The sequence below is a fragment of the Penicillium mononematosum genome (genome assembly GCF_028829835.1).
Source record: "Penicillium mononematosum strain IBT 11891 chromosome Unknown utg000001l:1.0-4488741.0:1.0-4491989.0, whole genome shotgun sequence".
Taxonomy (NCBI): domain Eukaryota; kingdom Fungi; phylum Ascomycota; class Eurotiomycetes; order Eurotiales; family Aspergillaceae; genus Penicillium; species Penicillium mononematosum.
In genome coordinates, this window is record NW_026643271.1 from 2,216,552 (window position 1) to 2,232,782 (window position 16,231).

Sequence of the window (16,231 nt, forward strand, 5' to 3'; positions counted from 1 at the left end):
CAAGAATTCTAGAAAGGGCATGGCCTTAGGGTTTCTAACTTTGGAAACGAGAAGTGAGCATCGACGCTTAAGGACCGATGGTCTCAGCTCCAGATATAGGAGACACAAGGTGAGATTTTAGTTCCGTTGCCTATATTAACAAGCTCCAGTCCCTACATACACAGAACCCCAATTGGAGAACTTCCCATTGCTAGTTGGGCATGTTCCTTGCATCGCTGGCTGGGGAATTGTTGGCTTGGGGGAGTGAGGGCTCTATTGGGCTTAGTGTATGCCAAATGTGCTGTATTCCTAGCAGAGTAGCATAGCGCTAGAGTAAAAAAAACTTCCAAGAAGGCAAATGTCAAAGAGAGTCATCAAGACTGGATCAATAAACAAGACACAAACCCTCATATGCAGTCCGCAAAGGGAGGAATGACAGTACCAGAACGCCATGACAGGATGAAAAGCAAAAGAAAGCAACGCCGACGCAAAATATTAACATGCAAAGCTCGCTCCAAAGTCAACGTCCAGCGTCTATACAAAGTCACAAACACCACGAGCAACACAGGTTCTGAGCAGTGATAAACAAATCATTTCAGGCCAAATCCTTCGCTATTTACAACTGCATCCCAGAGCAGCCGCTGGAACTTCTCCCGGGTGGGATAACGGTAAAGACCCAGCGTGTTGAAGCAAGTGCGAGCAATCGGGTAACGGGGACAGTCATCTCCAAGACAAGCAAGCCGGATGACAAGACTTGTAGCCCCCATGGCCGGGATCCGATCGCTGCCTGTAATGAATGACAGGATCTTGCGCTGTGCTTGAGGCTGCGATTTCTCAAAGAAATCCCAGAACCATCGCACCACGGGAAGTGACTCTGGCCGTGGGTGTGACCAGTTGTCGTAGGTGGCCACAGCCCGGAGAGAACTGACATCGAGTGGTTCATCTGAGCCGCGGACTAGCATTTCGATCTCTTCTGGTCGGAATAGTGATAGTGCATTGCCACCACAAACCGTGAAAAACCCGCGTTTGAAAGGTTCAAATTGTCGGGCCACGGCTGTGTCTAGCAGATATTGGACATACAAATCCACAAACTCACGCTTGTTAGAGTTGGTCACAGGCCGGTTCTCGCCATTTGGACAGAGTGGCACACTGGTTATTTCGCCGTAGCGATCGACCTGGGCAACGAAATCGTAGCAGAATGTCTCGGCAACATTGCCTTCGAATTCTAGTAGACCCCGTAGGCCTTTGGCGAGAGTTGGTCGGTACTCGGCAAGATCTTCTAGGGTGCATTTGAAGGTCGAACGCAACGAGGTAGCCGCTTGTGGCCCGTTCGAGTACGGTGCCGACGACAGCAGTTTCTTGAATGCAAACGGAGGCAGATCAACGTCAAGGATAGTGGAGTTGTAAATGGCGAGGCCTAGAAGAACCCCAACCAAGAAGAACTGTTCAGATGACTCAAAGCAATAAGGGTTAAAGTAGCAGTACTGCGAATCATCATCGTAGATGAAGAGGCCTATTTTGAATTAGCCAGTCATTTAACTCTAATATCGGAAAACGCTTACCATGAAGCGGGTCAAAGACCTCTCGGACAAGCATAAGGAACCATTCCTTTCGCAGGCCACCGGCGTCAATGCCTTCTTCGCCCGAAAATTCGATTCGAAGACCCTTTTTGATCTCTTCCTGGCCAGTGCCAACAACTTCACTCACTCCCTTGAGGCTATCTTCAATCAAACACTCGCGCCGTACCTTCAATACGAGGTACTGACTAACCGCCGCTTGGTTGAGGACGCTGTCGAAAAATGCGTCTCGTGCCTTCACTTCCATTTGACGACGCGCATCATGCTCCATGATGTGGATTTTGGCCCATATGCTAAGCAGGAACGGATACTGACAGAAAGTAAACTTCGAGCTTTTAGCTTCCCAAGTCTCAAAGTCTGTCACTAGATCCGAATAATCCAGCAGTGTATTGTAAAATGTACTGATCGGAATCATATGTCCATGACGAGGGCCCGGATTCTTGGGCATTTCAAGACTGCGCGGAGTCCCGTCAGATTTCCTTGTTGCAGAGATGTTAGCCGTAAAGAACAGCGACATTACTCTTGCTGCTGCTCTGATCTGCCAGTCCTCGGAATATATTATGGGGTCTTCGGTTTTCTTGCCAGATTTCTTGTTCGGGGTACTTCGATTAATGGCAGCGTGAAGTTCCGCAGGGGTATTTCCCGAAGCACTGGCGAAGCTCGGTATTAGATCGTCTCCATTTTGATGATTTTGAGGGCGTCTTCGCCCATGCTGACGACTCAAGCGGTAAGTGAGAAATCCACCGATAAGTTCTACCAGTCGCTCGAACTGCCTGACAGAGAAACGGGAAGCCCAAGACACGATGTAGTGATGGCAATCATTGGGCAGATTAGACATGAGTCCTAGGATTCGTTTGATAATTCCATAATGGTGATTGGATCCCTCTAGACGAGCAGGGGCTTTGGCCGGTTCTTTCGGCGAGGGTTTTCTGTCTTGGGTTGCCGACTTCGGGTAGTCTTTTGGATGTGAGGGTCGCCTGTCGTCTCGATGAGACGGCGGAGTGGCCGCATGCTGGCAATACGACGCAGGTGAAGACAGTACAGGATTCGCTAACAATATGAACAAGAACCTGGTATCTTCCGGTTTCTTCAGCACACGGCGCGGGCGCTTGAGGAGGGCCTCGGTAGCTTTCATCAATGCCCGTTGTAAGTGCAGACGAGACTCATTGATTTGTCTCCCAATGAAGGACGGATCAATAGACGCCCATCTCTTGGCTCGGATCGAATCCGCTTCTGATCGTGTGGGGTCGGGTCTTTTGGCGGCCCAGAGCTCAGTCCAGGAATTCCCCGCTGACAGAATTGAATGATACCACTGGGCTAACTCGCTCCAGTTGATCCGAGGACTTCGCGACGATATCATCCGAGACTTTGGATTGCTCTTCTCTTTGGAATACACGGGATTTTGGCCTTCCGCCTCAGCCCATTCATTCATCCACCAAGAGGAGTTCTCAGTCAGATCTCCCAAAAGAAGGGTCTTCGCATCCGGTTCGAAGACAGGAGCGTCGTGCGCTGGTTGGGGCATTGTTGTACGTTCCATCCTCATTCTCGGCGGATTACCACTACTAGCTGATCGAGCTGATCGAGGAGGTGGATACGTGGTAAAAGATTCGTTGAGGCAATCACAGCCTTTGAAGGCAGTGGCGATAGTATTCTCCAGCGGCTTAAAAATGTGTGTCCGACTGTCGCAGCTTTGAAACTCCAGCTTCCCAGCTTGCGAAACGCCTTGCGGGCGGCCGTCTAGCTCTGGAGTCGACCGGTGATCTGAGTTTGCTCGGGCTCTAACAGGAGTTTCATTTCCCTCCCAGCGAACCGATGGTGGTGACAAGTAACATGGGTTTTCTTTCGACACCCCCAACCTTTCCCGTTCACTGGAGTGGGAAGCACTGCGGCTCCTAGAATCCCCAGTCCGTGGGGGCGAGAGATTGTTTCGACCAGAGGCATGAGCCTGCATTGGTGGAAGATCAGGCAGCGGTTTGTTCTTTCTGTCGTCGTCCGGCGACAACCATGACCGAGAGCCCTTGTCCAAAAGGCTATCGAAATACATGTTGAGGCATCCTCCGATCATACCGCGAGTTTGATTGGCAGTCAAAGGAATCACTGTGGTAACAAATCAGCATTTTCTACAACCCATAGCGCAGAACTAGCATTGGGGCGTTACCTTTGCTTCCCAACTTGGATGCTCCGCTCTGGGACCCTTGCGGTGGTTTGTCTTTTGATTCAGGAGGAGCCGGCTCCAGGTCTGTGACCATCAAGCAGTCGGTGCATCTAAACACCTTCAAGTGCCTTGGCCACCGGACAGTAGCATCACATGTCTGGCACTTGCCCTCGGCGATATTATTTCCAGGTGCTGCACCTTTCCGGGGACTTGATGACTCGGGCTCCAAGGGATAGGTTACCTCATCATCATCGTCAGAGTCAGAGTCCCAAGTGGCATACTTGGTGGCTGACTTGTCCCGTTTTCGCCCAAAACCAGCGAACGGATTGCTGATCGAGCGTCTATGTTCTCGGTGGTACGAACCCTTAGGCGCACTGCCGTTTAACGGGGGCATGATTGAAGCATCGCGAGGCCGAACTATGCGGCGTGGGCTAACTTCCAGTCCAGGGCGTTGGGAAGGGTGTAGTCCAGGGATGGCGGCGTTGCCAGCAGTTGAGCTCGGAGGAATCGGCGGATGACGCTCAAACCGGGACGGCATAGAGGCGCATCAATTTGATCGGGTTCGGCTTAACCAAATTCAACCTCTCCAGTATGGTACCCAGCTCGTGGAGCTTGTTCTTCGTGCCAGACACATGCGAATAGATCGTGGAGGACGGAGTGGGGGGGTTAGGCAGTCGAGTAAGGCGAGCTTTGCTTCTTTGTTTGGTAAATAACAGGTTGGTCTATTGCAGGGATAGGCCTTCGGTAAGCAAGTCAAATCTCACCAAAGAAAGAACTATCTCACCTCAGAATCCAATAGAAGACGGATGGATCGTTACAGCAGCATTTCATAGTCTGTGGACGGATTGGGAAAGCGGCCGGGGGAAGGAAGTGGTTCATGCCTCAGGCTCTGAATTTCTATTTATGGATTAGCCGCCTGAAATTGCAGGCGGCAGATCTATTTTTGTGGCACATCCGTTAACTAAAGACAGGCGTGAACATATAAAATTTGCTAATTATAAAAAAACAAGATGCTTTAGCTCTCGGCCACAAGTGAACTAGACCATTTGCTGGCGATCCGCTAAGGCGCGGTCGGCCCCCCCCTGAGTATTCCAAGGTTGGCTCTAAGAGATAAGAACCAGTAAGATCTCACGATAGGCATAAGTACATCCGTAGGACTAGTATAAAAAATAACTCTACGCATTCTACAATACCAGTGGCATGGAGTTGAACCAGTCATACTTCGTTAATAGGGGAATTGAAACATAGAACAAGATGGCTTTTTGGCTAACAACAGAGCCGGCTGGTCTGCATTAAAGTTGAGCCCAGCGTGGATAACACTGTCTGGGAAAGAAGTGCCTGAATAAATGACCACATGCTGTAACCAACATTTTCCAACCGAAACCACTGGGAAAGTGCACTATCGCACTTAACGGTAACGCCAGTAGCTCTGGGTGTTCTGGCGCTTCCAGGTGTGGCGGCGACCAGCCTTGGTGTTGTTGTAGCGGTGACCCTTGTTCATACCACGGGACTTCTTGCCAGTGGCGGTAAGGCCACGAGACTCGCGGTGCTAGAAAGAAAGCCCTATTAGCAAAACTATCAAACATCACATTCGCATTCCGAGCCAAACTCACCTTGTGAACGGGGTTGCAGATCCAGTTGATGCGGGCATCACGACGGATGGCCTTGTGCTGGGGGTCGACAAGGATGACCTCGTAGTACTTGTAGGTGGAGTCCTGGTTGATCCAGTAGGAGTTCAGGACGCGCAAGTTAGCAGCGCGACGGCCAACACGCTCCTCAGCGGTGGACTTGAGAGCACGCTGGTACTTGAGCTGGTTGATACCGTGGTTGGTGGGCTTGCCTGTTCACACAATCACGCATTAGCCAAAAAAAAATCCTTCAACTCCCGCAGACCTTCAGGAAATCCGAAATCTGCTTTCGACAGGACAAATTCGTACCGTAAGTGGCACCCTTGGGGGCAGGGCGCTTGCGGCCACCGCGGCGGACACGGGCACGGTAGATAACGTAACCCTGCTTGGCCTTGTAACCGAGACGACGGGCCTTGTCGGGGCGCGAGGGGCGCGAGGCACGGTGGATGGCGTTCAGCTGGCGGAGCTATATTATGCACTCTCAGCAAAGTTCAACGAGTGTATAGCAAGACACATGAAGCCCAAAAGGGTTTTCTTGCGTGCCACAATCATTTCCGCCGAATGACTTTTGTTCGAGCCGCCTAGCAATACCACATAAAAACGGCATATCCTAAGGCAACGCACACCAGTGCTCGGCGGAGATGTCAGGCAATCGGGGGGCGAAGGGATTTTATCTCACCTCCCAGCATCGGACGCGCAGCAGGAAGCGAATCACATCGGACTGCTTCTTCTTCTGGATTTCTTCCACGTACTTGAGGGCACCCATCTGGACGGTTGTAAGTCAGATAAATGCACTGGCGGCGGAAACTGGATGAAAAGAGAGATGGTAAAACGTACCTTGTCGGCTGTACGAGGTCGTCGGTTGTCGTTGTCGCAAAAAGTTCGAGGAGGAAAACGTCGGGAGGCAGAGGTTGTGTGTGGGACGCTAGCGATTAGCGAGTTGACCCACCGCGGCCAATCACGGGATGAGCGAACTTGATGCCCTGAATATCAGGCGTCAATTATTTAGCTGCCTCAGGCTGTAACAACCTCCGATTTGGTATACACTGCTCCGGATCGATGGTTTCGTTCATTTTCTTGGGCAATATCGAATGGAAATTAAGGGTTAGGAATGGAAAGGCTCTCTTCAGGATCGTACTCTTAGGTACTTATCGTACTGCTTGTGCTGTAGGCCAATGGGGAGAAGTGAAGAACAGACCTATGTTTCTTCAACCGTATAAGTGACCGACTGATCTTGTAATTCCCCAAGTGGATCTTTCTTTTTTTTTGGTCCAGGATTGGTTGGTTTGGGGATAAATTTTCCAAATACTCAATACTATCAAAATATCATACAAAAGCATCAAGATCGTCAAATCGCCTCGCTCGGTAAATGCAATCAATCACCTCGCTCTCTCCATGCTGGTGCCTCGTGAAGCATAGTCTTCCCAAAATCAAAGAACTAAAAGCAAGCAAAAGCAGTCTTGTGTGTTTCTTTCAAGGGCGCCTCGAATGATGCTCTCGCTGCACCATTTCATTGGTCACAGAGATATAGTATGATCCCGCTGGTAAAACGCTCTTCTTGCATAAAGGACAAAGGCAACAGTTCTGGGTCAGGAATGGATCAATACACTCTGGATCAAATATGTGTCCACAAGGCAGTTCGCGGACCGTAGATGACCCAACAACAAAATCGTCGAGGCAGATAGCACAAGTTGTTTGGGTATGGCTCAGGCGATACTTGCTTCTGCAAGACTCATTCTGTCCGGGTTTGATTATTGCTGCTTCGGGTTTCTGGATGCCAGCCTCGTCTTGAGCATGGTGGTTTTCGCTGGGTGGTACCGAGTTGGTCTTGTCGCCAGAATCATGATCGATTGGATTCGCCAATGTATTATCTTGTGGAAGTGTTGGTTCTGCTGGAGGGCTGATCTCCAAGTATGTATAAAGTGGCATTTTGTTAACCACCTCTTGAGGAACCGTCATTTGGTTTAATGCCAAGGCCTCGATATCGACTTGGCCTGCATTAACACGCCTCTGGAGCTGAGCCCGTCTCTTGCGCAGGACGAGTCGATAGATAATCATCAGGATGATACTGAGTATAAGAACTGTTCCTGCAATTGCAAGTACGAAACTCCAGATGCTCGGCGACGCCCCTTCAGTTTCTTTGCCTACGATATGTGAGCATAGATTTCGATAGTGAGGCATTTTTGTGACCTACCAGTTTCAATTCTGGCAAACAGCCGGTTAGTCTCGGTCTGTAGCGCGAAATCTTCCGTCGATTTGTCTCTCTTGGTGTCGGGCGTCTTATTTGAATACCACGAGAGATCATTCATCAATGTGGCTCCGGCTGGGCCTGAAATGGCATACACTGGGTAATTGTTGTCCATTCTCCATTTATCCCCATCATTAGTTGCCCAGCGTGAGTCGTTCGAGTCGGGTGGTATGCCGGTCTCGTTGTCTGAGGGCTGGAAAAAGACCATAGCATGCGTGCCGACCTTTTGGGCGGCAGAAAGGAACGATAGCGAACATTCGGCGGTTACCCATGGAGCAAGGCCAACGAGGGGAGTATCCGAAGTCTGAGACATCTTCATAGCGGGTCACATTTGGCGGCACAGACGAAGCGGTAATGTCATAGCACGGATCATGCGGCTCTAGCGTGGGTACAAACAGGAGGCCTGATACAAATCCATCGTCGGGCATGCCGTTGCTCGATATCGTTTGAACCTTACGATCGAGAACAAACCGATAGGCAACATTCTCCTATTTAATTATGCAAGTTAGAATCAGCCCCGGGGGCTGTTGGCTAAATCTGAATGAATAAAGCACACTTACTGCGACTGACGAGGTGGAATTCGAAGCTTGCCCTGAACCTGCCCAAAGTGTAGCCACTTTATCCACCGAGTCACTTCGGGAAGACATGGTATCGGCTGACATGATGCTTGATACTGGGTCAACCTTGGAAGTGAATAGTGAAGATGAATGCCAAGTAAAGGATACACTATGAGTCTAAATGCTCGAGACCCGTGAGGAAGGCGTGTGCATAGGGGAAAGAAGTTGGATATGAAAAAAAGTTGAAAATGGCAACCACTATGGTTTTAGGCAAAGTCATTTAAGACGACATTTAATCCTGAAGCATCCCATACATCCCCATTGCTAATTAGAGCTCTACAGCGGAAGAATGCGAGAGTCAATCGGGACCGGCACAAGAATGTAGAATAAGCCTGGTTCCAACCACGAGGCAAGAGGCAAAAATACGTCTTGGCTAAAATACACTGAGTTTCACATTTCGAAGAAATCTCCGTAAACGAGTAAACAAATAGAAATGGCCGAGCGCGGGGTCTACATTGTATACTTCGCTAAACATGGCCGTTCACGGTAGACCGGTTATGGAGATGATCATCCACTGACAACTTTTCAAGCTTTTTACACTTGATATGGGGATTTAGCAAGTTAGTGTTATAAATAGTAATTCTCCAACGGTTTCGTTTCATAAAACACTCCCTGATTAACTCTCTGATGGCTCATCTCTCGGAATGTCCCAACAATGGGGTTCTCAGTTCTCACCGCAGAACTGTAGGAATGTATTATCGGTTTTCAACCTTAACCACATTTTTGGGCGCTAGGCCATGTGCGAGCCTTCACCTAGTGAGGCGCAAGCTGTATAGTAGTTGCAGACAATTGAACCTTCTGAAAGCCATATTCATCATGAACGGATGTTCATGCCAAGTGTTCAGGAGCCAATGAATCGAAGATGGTGCACGTGATGATAAACGTCGTATCGCCATCACGTGCATATCCCCAACCGCCAGCGACCGTCACCACCTTTGAGAGTCATAATTCATCCGTGAAAGGTGCTCTTGCTCTGTAGTTGCTTTAGCTCATGATCAGGCTTTGGGGGAAATTCAACCTCCTTTCATTCTTCTTCGCTCCCAGTGACCAACGACAGCATGTGTCTGTCTAGTCCCATCAACACCTCCTAGAATCCTTTCTGTCGACCAATCTCTCATTTCGTTGATACTGCCTTTGGCGTCTGAATCATTTTATCTCTTCTTTTTCCTTCGTCCGATCATCGTCTGAAGAAACGCCATGCCGTCCGCATACAAAGGCAAAGGCAAAGGCCGCGATGCGCGCCAGTCGCGTAGCCGCAATACCACCCCGTCCAGTGCTAGTGCTCCCGCTATCGCATCACTGCCCATCCAAAGCTACTTGGAGAACGATGTCACCAAGCACATTGACTTGGCTAGTGTGCAGTACTCCGAAGTGTTGGACCTGGTATCCGCGCAGAACATCCCAGATTCAAAAACATTGGAGACATTGGTGGAACATCTGAAGGGTCTTAGTGACATGGCCGATATGAGGGGCGAGGTTTGCAATGCTGGAATGCGCGAGATGTCTCAAAAGCGCAAGGAAGTGGAAGATCAGGAGCTTGATCGTGAAGTTCGAGATCGTTCCAAATTGAAACGTGAAACCGAAGAAGACGACGATATTCATAAGGGCGGCAAGCTGAAGAAGCGGAAAGAGCGCAGCGGAAAGGAGGAGCGCCCATTAAATCATGGCGCACATGAGATAGCACGCCAGGATGGAGCTGAGACTAAGGTTGAGGGAGGTAAGAGATGCAACTCGGCGCTTTCTTCCCACTCTTTGTTTTTACCGACCCATCTCCACAACTTCGATCTTCTTTCACTTTCCCCACCGTTCAGCCTTCACTAACCATCAACAGCGGCTTCTCCGGCATCGAAAAACTCCAAGAATGCGATATCGGATGAAAGCTCCTCGCTTTCACCCCCGTCAATGATGTCCCCCAACGGCACGACCACTGCTGGCGACGGGCCTGCCCCCGGGACCCCCGGGTCTGATACCAGTGCCGACTCCCACCAACCTGAACCCCAACCTGCGATTCCTCAAGTGCAAGTCTTTGGCGATAACCCACTGAAGTTTGACGACCCGACCATTTACAACATTCGGGAGGTTCTCCCAGGCATGACGGACGACGAGAAGAAAGAGATTTACAGCGTTGCCCACTTCCCCAAGACCGATCTTGCCCACATGGCAGCTGGCGTGGCTCCTGACAAGGACTTCAGCAACGCCAAACCCTCCAACCAAGTCAGCGCGAATACTTTCCAGACCTACATTGAACCTTACGTCCGGCCTCTTACCGAGGAGGACATTGCCTGGCTAAAAGAAAGGGTAAGTCAATTGCAGCTATTCTCATGTCAACACAAGCTGACCTGTCACAGGGTGATCGTACTACCCCATTCATCATGCCCCGTCGCGGAAAGAAAAGCTATCGTCAAATTTGGGCGGAGGAGGATGGAGTGTCCTACGACTCGAGTCAAGATGACAAGGACCAGCTGCCTTTGAATCAAGGACGTGGCAGCATTGAACAGCTCACCGACGATAAAGCCGAGACTAACGAAGTCTCTGTTGGGCCTCTCCTCAGCCGACTGTGCTCTCTCCTCCGTTACGAGCACCGTACATTGCCCGAAGATTCCAACCCAACCGCAAATGGGGATACTGCTAGTGTGAGTGGACTGGGTGGAGACGCAATGGACATTGATCAATCCACCGCCGAGAAGGAGAACAAGAGCGAAACCAAGCCTCTCCCTGCTGCAACCACCTTCCGCGACGCAGATCCCAACGACTTCAAAACTTCGGTCGCAAAACTGGATCATGCTCAACTTGATGAACGCGCCAAAGCTGAACTACGATTCATCGGTTTCCTCGGTGCAGATGATAATCCAGACTACGACGCTCACTACGATGATGAAGTTGCTGAGCGACTCCGCCTACTCCAAAGCGAGCTCAAGAAGCAGATAGTCACCAACAATGCGCGCAAAGCTCGCATTCTGAAGATTGCCCAGGAGCACATGGCCATGCTTGAGTTCACTACCATCCAAGACGACCTCGACTCTCAGGTCCAACAGGCCTATCTCAAACGCACCCGCACTATGGGCAAGAGCAAGAAGGGCGCTCAGCCCAAGCACCGGCCTGGCGGCGCAGGTGGCGGCAGCCAAGTCGCTGGTTCTGCGGGCGTTTCCCGTCCCGCTGTCGGCGACGCTGCAAAGATTGTCATGGACCGTCGTCGTCGCTGGAACGAGGCATTCCTACCTATCTTTGACGACATCAAGACTACCATTCCCTCTGAGGGAGAGACGATCTTCGACCCAGAAGTTATGGCTGAATACGAAAAAGCCGAGCTTGAAAATTGGGACGAGGAATAAATCTTCTCGCCTCTCTGCTTTCTTGCGGGTTTCTACCACTCGACAACCCGTCTTCTGTCCTTTGGCTACCTGGTAGCTACCTCAACCCTTTGAATTATTTCCCGCACGATACGATACGAATGCATGATGGACCGGCGTGGCGTTAGCGGATACCTCCTTTTTTTTTCTCTCTGTGCTCCACCGCATCAAGTGTTGAACCCTTGGCTATGTTGCAGGCCGCTTGAAGATACACACTGGATCTTTTCCACCACATGTGTCTAGATAGTTAGATGTGACTATGTCCGTGTATTCTTATTCTTAAGCTCCAAGCAGTAAGCTTTCAATGAACACAAATTCTCCAATTGTCAAATCTCCAGAGATAACCCGATATATATTTTCGGTCACGTCAACGCCAAAATGATAAAAAGTATGTAGGGGGTATCGATCAATTCTAGCAATCCAAAAGACAAGAACAAAAAGAAAATCTCCACCAACCTCATCTGTGAATAATCAGTACCTCCCAAGGGTACCTCTTCAGTCTAGCCGTCAATTCCCTCTCACTCATCTCCAACTCCGTACAAATCTGATCAAAACAATGCGTACCATCAAGATACTTCGCAAGAACCTCATCCCCAACCTCCTCCTGCTCCTCCTCTTCCCAAAACGCCGACGGGGGCCCTCCACTCCCAGTCCCAGTCCCAGTCCCATTCCGACCCCCACTCACCACCGACCCAGCCCGCTCACGACTAGACTCCCTCCTCGCAGCCGCCGAGATAGGCGCGTCCTCCGACACACTCGAGACCGCATAGGGCGTATTATTCCCCGTAGTACCGCGCGACGACAGCGCCGTAGGCGTGAACGAGGACGCGCGCGGCGGGGGCGCAGGCTGGCTCGTTGCACATGCGTATTTGTGTACGCGGTACAAGAAGCCCTTTATCACGCCGAAGGTGATAAAGCGACGGATGTCGATGTTGGCTAGGGAGCGGCTGTGTGCTGCGTACCATTGCTTGACGCTCTGGCCTTGTTTTAGGCTGGCGTAGAGCTCGACCAGGGCGACGCCGTCGACGATCGCGGGTTTATGGAGCGTGTTTGGTGTTGTTGGGGAGGTGGACGTGGACGTGGAAGGGTCTTCGTCGGCGCCTAGGAGGGGCCAGATTTCTTCGGCGTCGAAGCGGGATTCCTCGCGTGTGAGGCTTGATGATGGGTCTGTCAGGGAGCTTGAGAGTGGGCCTGTTCCGGTGCTGTCGTTTGTGCTGCCGTTGGCGCTTGGGCTTGGGATTAGGGTTGGGGGGAGAGGGGAGGAGGGGCCGGTTGGTGGGTGTGGTGCGAAGCGTAGGTTTACGTAGCGGGCACATTCTAGTTGCATTGCTTCGTCGGAGCCTATTGTTGGAATGAATTGGGCGGTTGGGGCGTAGATGGCGGAGAAGGAGAAGATGTCGAGGATAAATAGACAGCCATAGTAGAGGAGATGTCGGAGGGCGCGGCAGGTGAGGGAGAAGTCTGTGTCGGCTAAGACAGAGATGATGCGAACGCTGTTGACGCCGTTGATGTGTGGTACGATCTAGCAAGGTTCAGCTGGTGTGTTTCTAGCCATGGGGACGGTATCGTCTTTCACATACCCTTTGCATGGTCAAGTCCCAGTTCTCATCCATAAAAGCTTGGTATCGCAACGTGAAGAGCGGCACTTGCCAGGCCTTAACGGGCGGGGGAGAGGGATATATCGGGAAAAGCTTTATGTTGAGAGTGTTTAATTCGTCTGGATAGAATGGTTAGCAGCGGAATAGTGCCGAACAGGTCCACAGGCATACCAATAGGAATCATGCACTCGCAATAATTGTTCAAATCCTCCATCAACATCTCACAGAGACTATAAACCTTCCCCTCCCCACTTTTCGAGAAGTCTCGGGACAAGAAGCCATTTTGCTCTTCCAGGCCATGCATTAGGTCTGCTAGCTTCTGCACCACGCTCTTATACGTGCTGAAGTCCTCCTCCTCGGCGAGGACTATGCAGAAGTTGAAGATGAATTCATTCCGGTCATACCGCACTGATTTCATGCATATTGGGTAGCCCAGGATACGGTATCCGTTTGTGCAGACTTGCAAAAGGTTCCCACAGAGCTCCTGACGGGGGATCACGAAGAAGGAGACATCCGAGAAGGTGAGGAAGGGTGGTTGTGAGGGCGCGTTGGGGGAGGGGACGATGGCTCCGTCGGGGACCTGGTGGACGACTTTTGGACCTGCATATCATTAGTCAATAGGTAATTGAAGGCTTATCATGGTATTGAAGGTCCTCACCCTCTATCGTGTCGAATTTACTGTAAAAGATTGCCTTGATCATCGTGGAGATGCTGTGGGCTTGTAGGGATGTGTAATAACCAATCTGAGTGCAAAGCAGCGCAGTCTATTAAGCCAAATCCAATCAAACACAGAGCTGAAACGAGGTTCATGTTCATGGGCATGGAGATGGAGATCAGTTGCGGAGCGGACCTCGGAGCGGAGAAGCTTATCGAAATCAATATTTCCCAGAGTTATTCCTAATTAGGTTAGCCTTTGTACATTGTGTTTGTTTGATTGGCTGAACCTGGTTGAAGCATAGCTCACGTGATATATAATTTATCTATCCCCGCACCATCTACCAACCAACACTTCGATTCATCAACAGCTTCAGGATATCCCACAGGTACTGTTTTTTTTACCCCCTGGTTTTAACATTCAATGAAAGATACGATGTCGTGCAATACTACAGAAGATGGAACATGCGATACACCCACATGTTGTGTTTGCAATGGATCAATCAAGAATTTGACCTTGAGTGACTCAACTGTGCCGCACTCCAAGAATTGTCCGTGGAAAGGCAGAACATTTATGATCCGCGATCCTCGTACAAACTTCGTGATTGGGCTTCGAAAAGGTATCTTACGCCTCGTCTCTGAACGCAGTGGGCATGGGTGCGGTATTCACTGGTTGTGTGTCGAATCTGAGCACAAGATGCTAGGCTTTCAAAATGTGGTCTCTGGCACTTTTATCGGGTGTAGTGGTACAGGTCAATTAATCGCGGAGGCCAAGACGCACCGTGACAAGGAATCATTTTGTGTGCGAGGACATCCAGACGGCGGTTATGTCCTCCTCCTGAGACAGGGATATGGGTTCTTGCCGGTGCAGGTAGACGGAGGCATACAGCTTGTGACCAGCACTGACAGAGATGATGGTAAAGTATGGGAGTTCACTCGCGTCGAGAACGAGTATGCTATTTGATTTCGCCCTTTTTATTTGCAAACACTAGCTAGCTTCTTAATTAATGTTTAATATCAAGGAAGATCCAGTTTGCTTCTTGACCCCTACAATACCCATATAATGGATAATCATGAGTATAATTGATATTTGATAGATATATTTCTGAGTAAGTTAGAATAACTTTTGCCGTTTGCTGAACATCCTCAGATTAGCACGTTGAATATAAATATCCCCGGCAAAGCAAGTAATGAAAGAGTCAACGAGTCAAACAAAGCACGGCAACGGGAACATGAGGGTATTAGTGAAAATGAGACAGGAGACAATGAAATCTATGCGTAAGCAAGAGACTCTTCTGGACGTGTAAGTAGAGCAATGGATATAGATAAAAGCAAAGGGAACCCCGAGAAGAAGGAGCCAGTCCACTTCAGACAATGCGAGAGAGGTAAGATGCGCCGTAAAAATGCAAAACACGAATCATAGCGGGGCCCTATTCGAAGGGTCTCGAGTAAATAGTATGCAGTCATTGAGCCGTGCCCGAGGCATGATTGGAAGTAGATGGAAGAGCAGTGTTTGCGATAATGCTGTCGGGCACTGTGAACAAGGCCCTTGTCACCACACGGGCCGCACCGCGACCGTGTGGGATTCGGACATTGTCGGCGACAAGAGTCAAGGGCTGGTTCGAACGAATGGCTTGCACCATCTCGCCGAAAGTGCCACGCTCCCCAGCCTCCTTCAGCCATTGTTCCCAGTCCTCGTCCAGCGGCACATCAGTGCCTTGGTCGCGCGCAGCCATGGCAGCAAGGATCTGGTTGTTGAGGGCTACGCCACAACTTTCCATTTCCTCATCACTGAGTTCCTCTTCGATTTCATGCTCTTCCTCGGCGGACCGGTAACTGGAGGCACGGGAATCGATCGCACGGACCGTATCATTGCTCTGGGTTTCCATGATCTGGTCATCTTCCTCTTCTGTCCCGCAGAAGTCGTAGTTGTTGAAGTGGACCTCGATTGAAGGGGCGGGTTGCGGGGATGCCGGTCGGACTGAGTGGGCTGTGGTGTCCCGCACGATAATCCCTTCTTCTGCCTCGTACCTCTGACGCGCAGACTTGGTCCCCTCCCACCGACAGAGGTTGGAGATCTCCTCCTCTGTCAGACCGAGTTCGTCAAAGGTGCGGAACAGCTTTCGGTGCCATGGGAATCGACTCAGTCGCATGCGATGCGGTCCATACGAGTAGTCCAGCCCCGGGTATTGTGCTTCAATGCAGTCTAGCGAGCCGTAGAAAAGGGATGTTTCGACACGTACTTCTGGAACGAGGTTTCGAGTAATGTGAGCGCCAAACGAACCGGGATCGTTTGGGCGAGGTCGTGGAAACGTGGCGTTATACACGATCTGGCCCACGGATGGTTTACGCATGGTGAAGGGTCGGATGTGGAAGGAGGTCAAGAGGTAAAAGCCCAAATTAAGACGGCAAGGTCGTCCCAGAC

General features: G+C 50.5%; 6 protein-coding genes across 6 annotated transcripts; 2 read left to right on the forward strand and 4 right to left on the reverse strand.

Annotated features, from left to right (window-relative positions):
• Positions 1-569: 569 nt before the first annotated feature.
• Positions 570-4,249, reverse strand: N7519_000805 (HECT-type E3 ubiquitin-protein ligase; the record flags this gene model as incomplete). Its single annotated transcript, XM_057287583.1, has 3 exons — positions 570-1,492; positions 1,542-3,653; positions 3,715-4,249. The coding sequence occupies 3 exons, from the start codon at positions 4,247-4,249 to the stop codon at positions 570-572; spliced, it is 3,570 nt and encodes a 1,189-aa protein (XP_057153666.1).
• Positions 4,250-5,119: 870 nt separating this feature from the next.
• Positions 5,120-8,249, reverse strand: N7519_000806 (60S ribosomal eL15 domain-containing protein; the record flags this gene model as incomplete). The annotated part of the gene is made up of 9 exons (XM_057287584.1): positions 5,120-5,260; positions 5,325-5,551; positions 5,649-5,805; positions 6,019-6,105; positions 6,177-6,322; positions 6,947-7,483; positions 7,534-7,891; positions 7,998-8,075; positions 8,148-8,249. The coding sequence occupies 9 exons, from the start codon at positions 8,247-8,249 to the stop codon at positions 5,120-5,122; spliced, it is 1,833 nt and encodes a 610-aa protein (XP_057153667.1).
• Positions 8,250-9,401: 1,152 nt separating this feature from the next.
• On the forward strand, positions 9,402-11,536 carry N7519_000807 (histone acetyltransferase NGG1; the record flags this gene model as incomplete). The annotated part of the gene is made up of 3 exons (XM_057287585.1): positions 9,402-9,921; positions 10,036-10,502; positions 10,553-11,536. 3 exons carry the CDS (start codon positions 9,402-9,404, stop codon positions 11,534-11,536), a joined length of 1,971 nt encoding a protein of 656 aa, XP_057153668.1.
• Positions 11,537-12,011: 475 nt separating this feature from the next.
• On the reverse strand, positions 12,012-13,853 carry N7519_000808 (nitrogen permease regulating protein NPR2; the record flags this gene model as incomplete). The annotated part of the gene is made up of 4 exons (XM_057287586.1): positions 12,012-13,076; positions 13,135-13,271; positions 13,324-13,752; positions 13,811-13,853. 4 exons carry the CDS (start codon positions 13,851-13,853, stop codon positions 12,012-12,014), a joined length of 1,674 nt encoding a protein of 557 aa, XP_057153669.1.
• Positions 13,854-14,242: 389 nt separating this feature from the next.
• N7519_000809 (uncharacterized protein) lies at positions 14,243-14,770 on the forward strand (the record flags this gene model as incomplete). The annotated part of the gene is made up of 1 exon (XM_057287587.1): positions 14,243-14,770. One exon carries the CDS (start codon positions 14,243-14,245, stop codon positions 14,768-14,770), a length of 528 nt encoding a protein of 175 aa, XP_057153670.1.
• A 499-nt stretch (positions 14,771-15,269) lies between these two features.
• Positions 15,270-16,160, reverse strand: N7519_000810 (uncharacterized protein; the record flags this gene model as incomplete). Its single annotated transcript, XM_057287588.1, has 1 exon — positions 15,270-16,160. One exon carries the CDS (start codon positions 16,158-16,160, stop codon positions 15,270-15,272), a length of 891 nt encoding a protein of 296 aa, XP_057153671.1.
• Between the last annotated feature and the right edge of the window lie 71 nt (positions 16,161-16,231).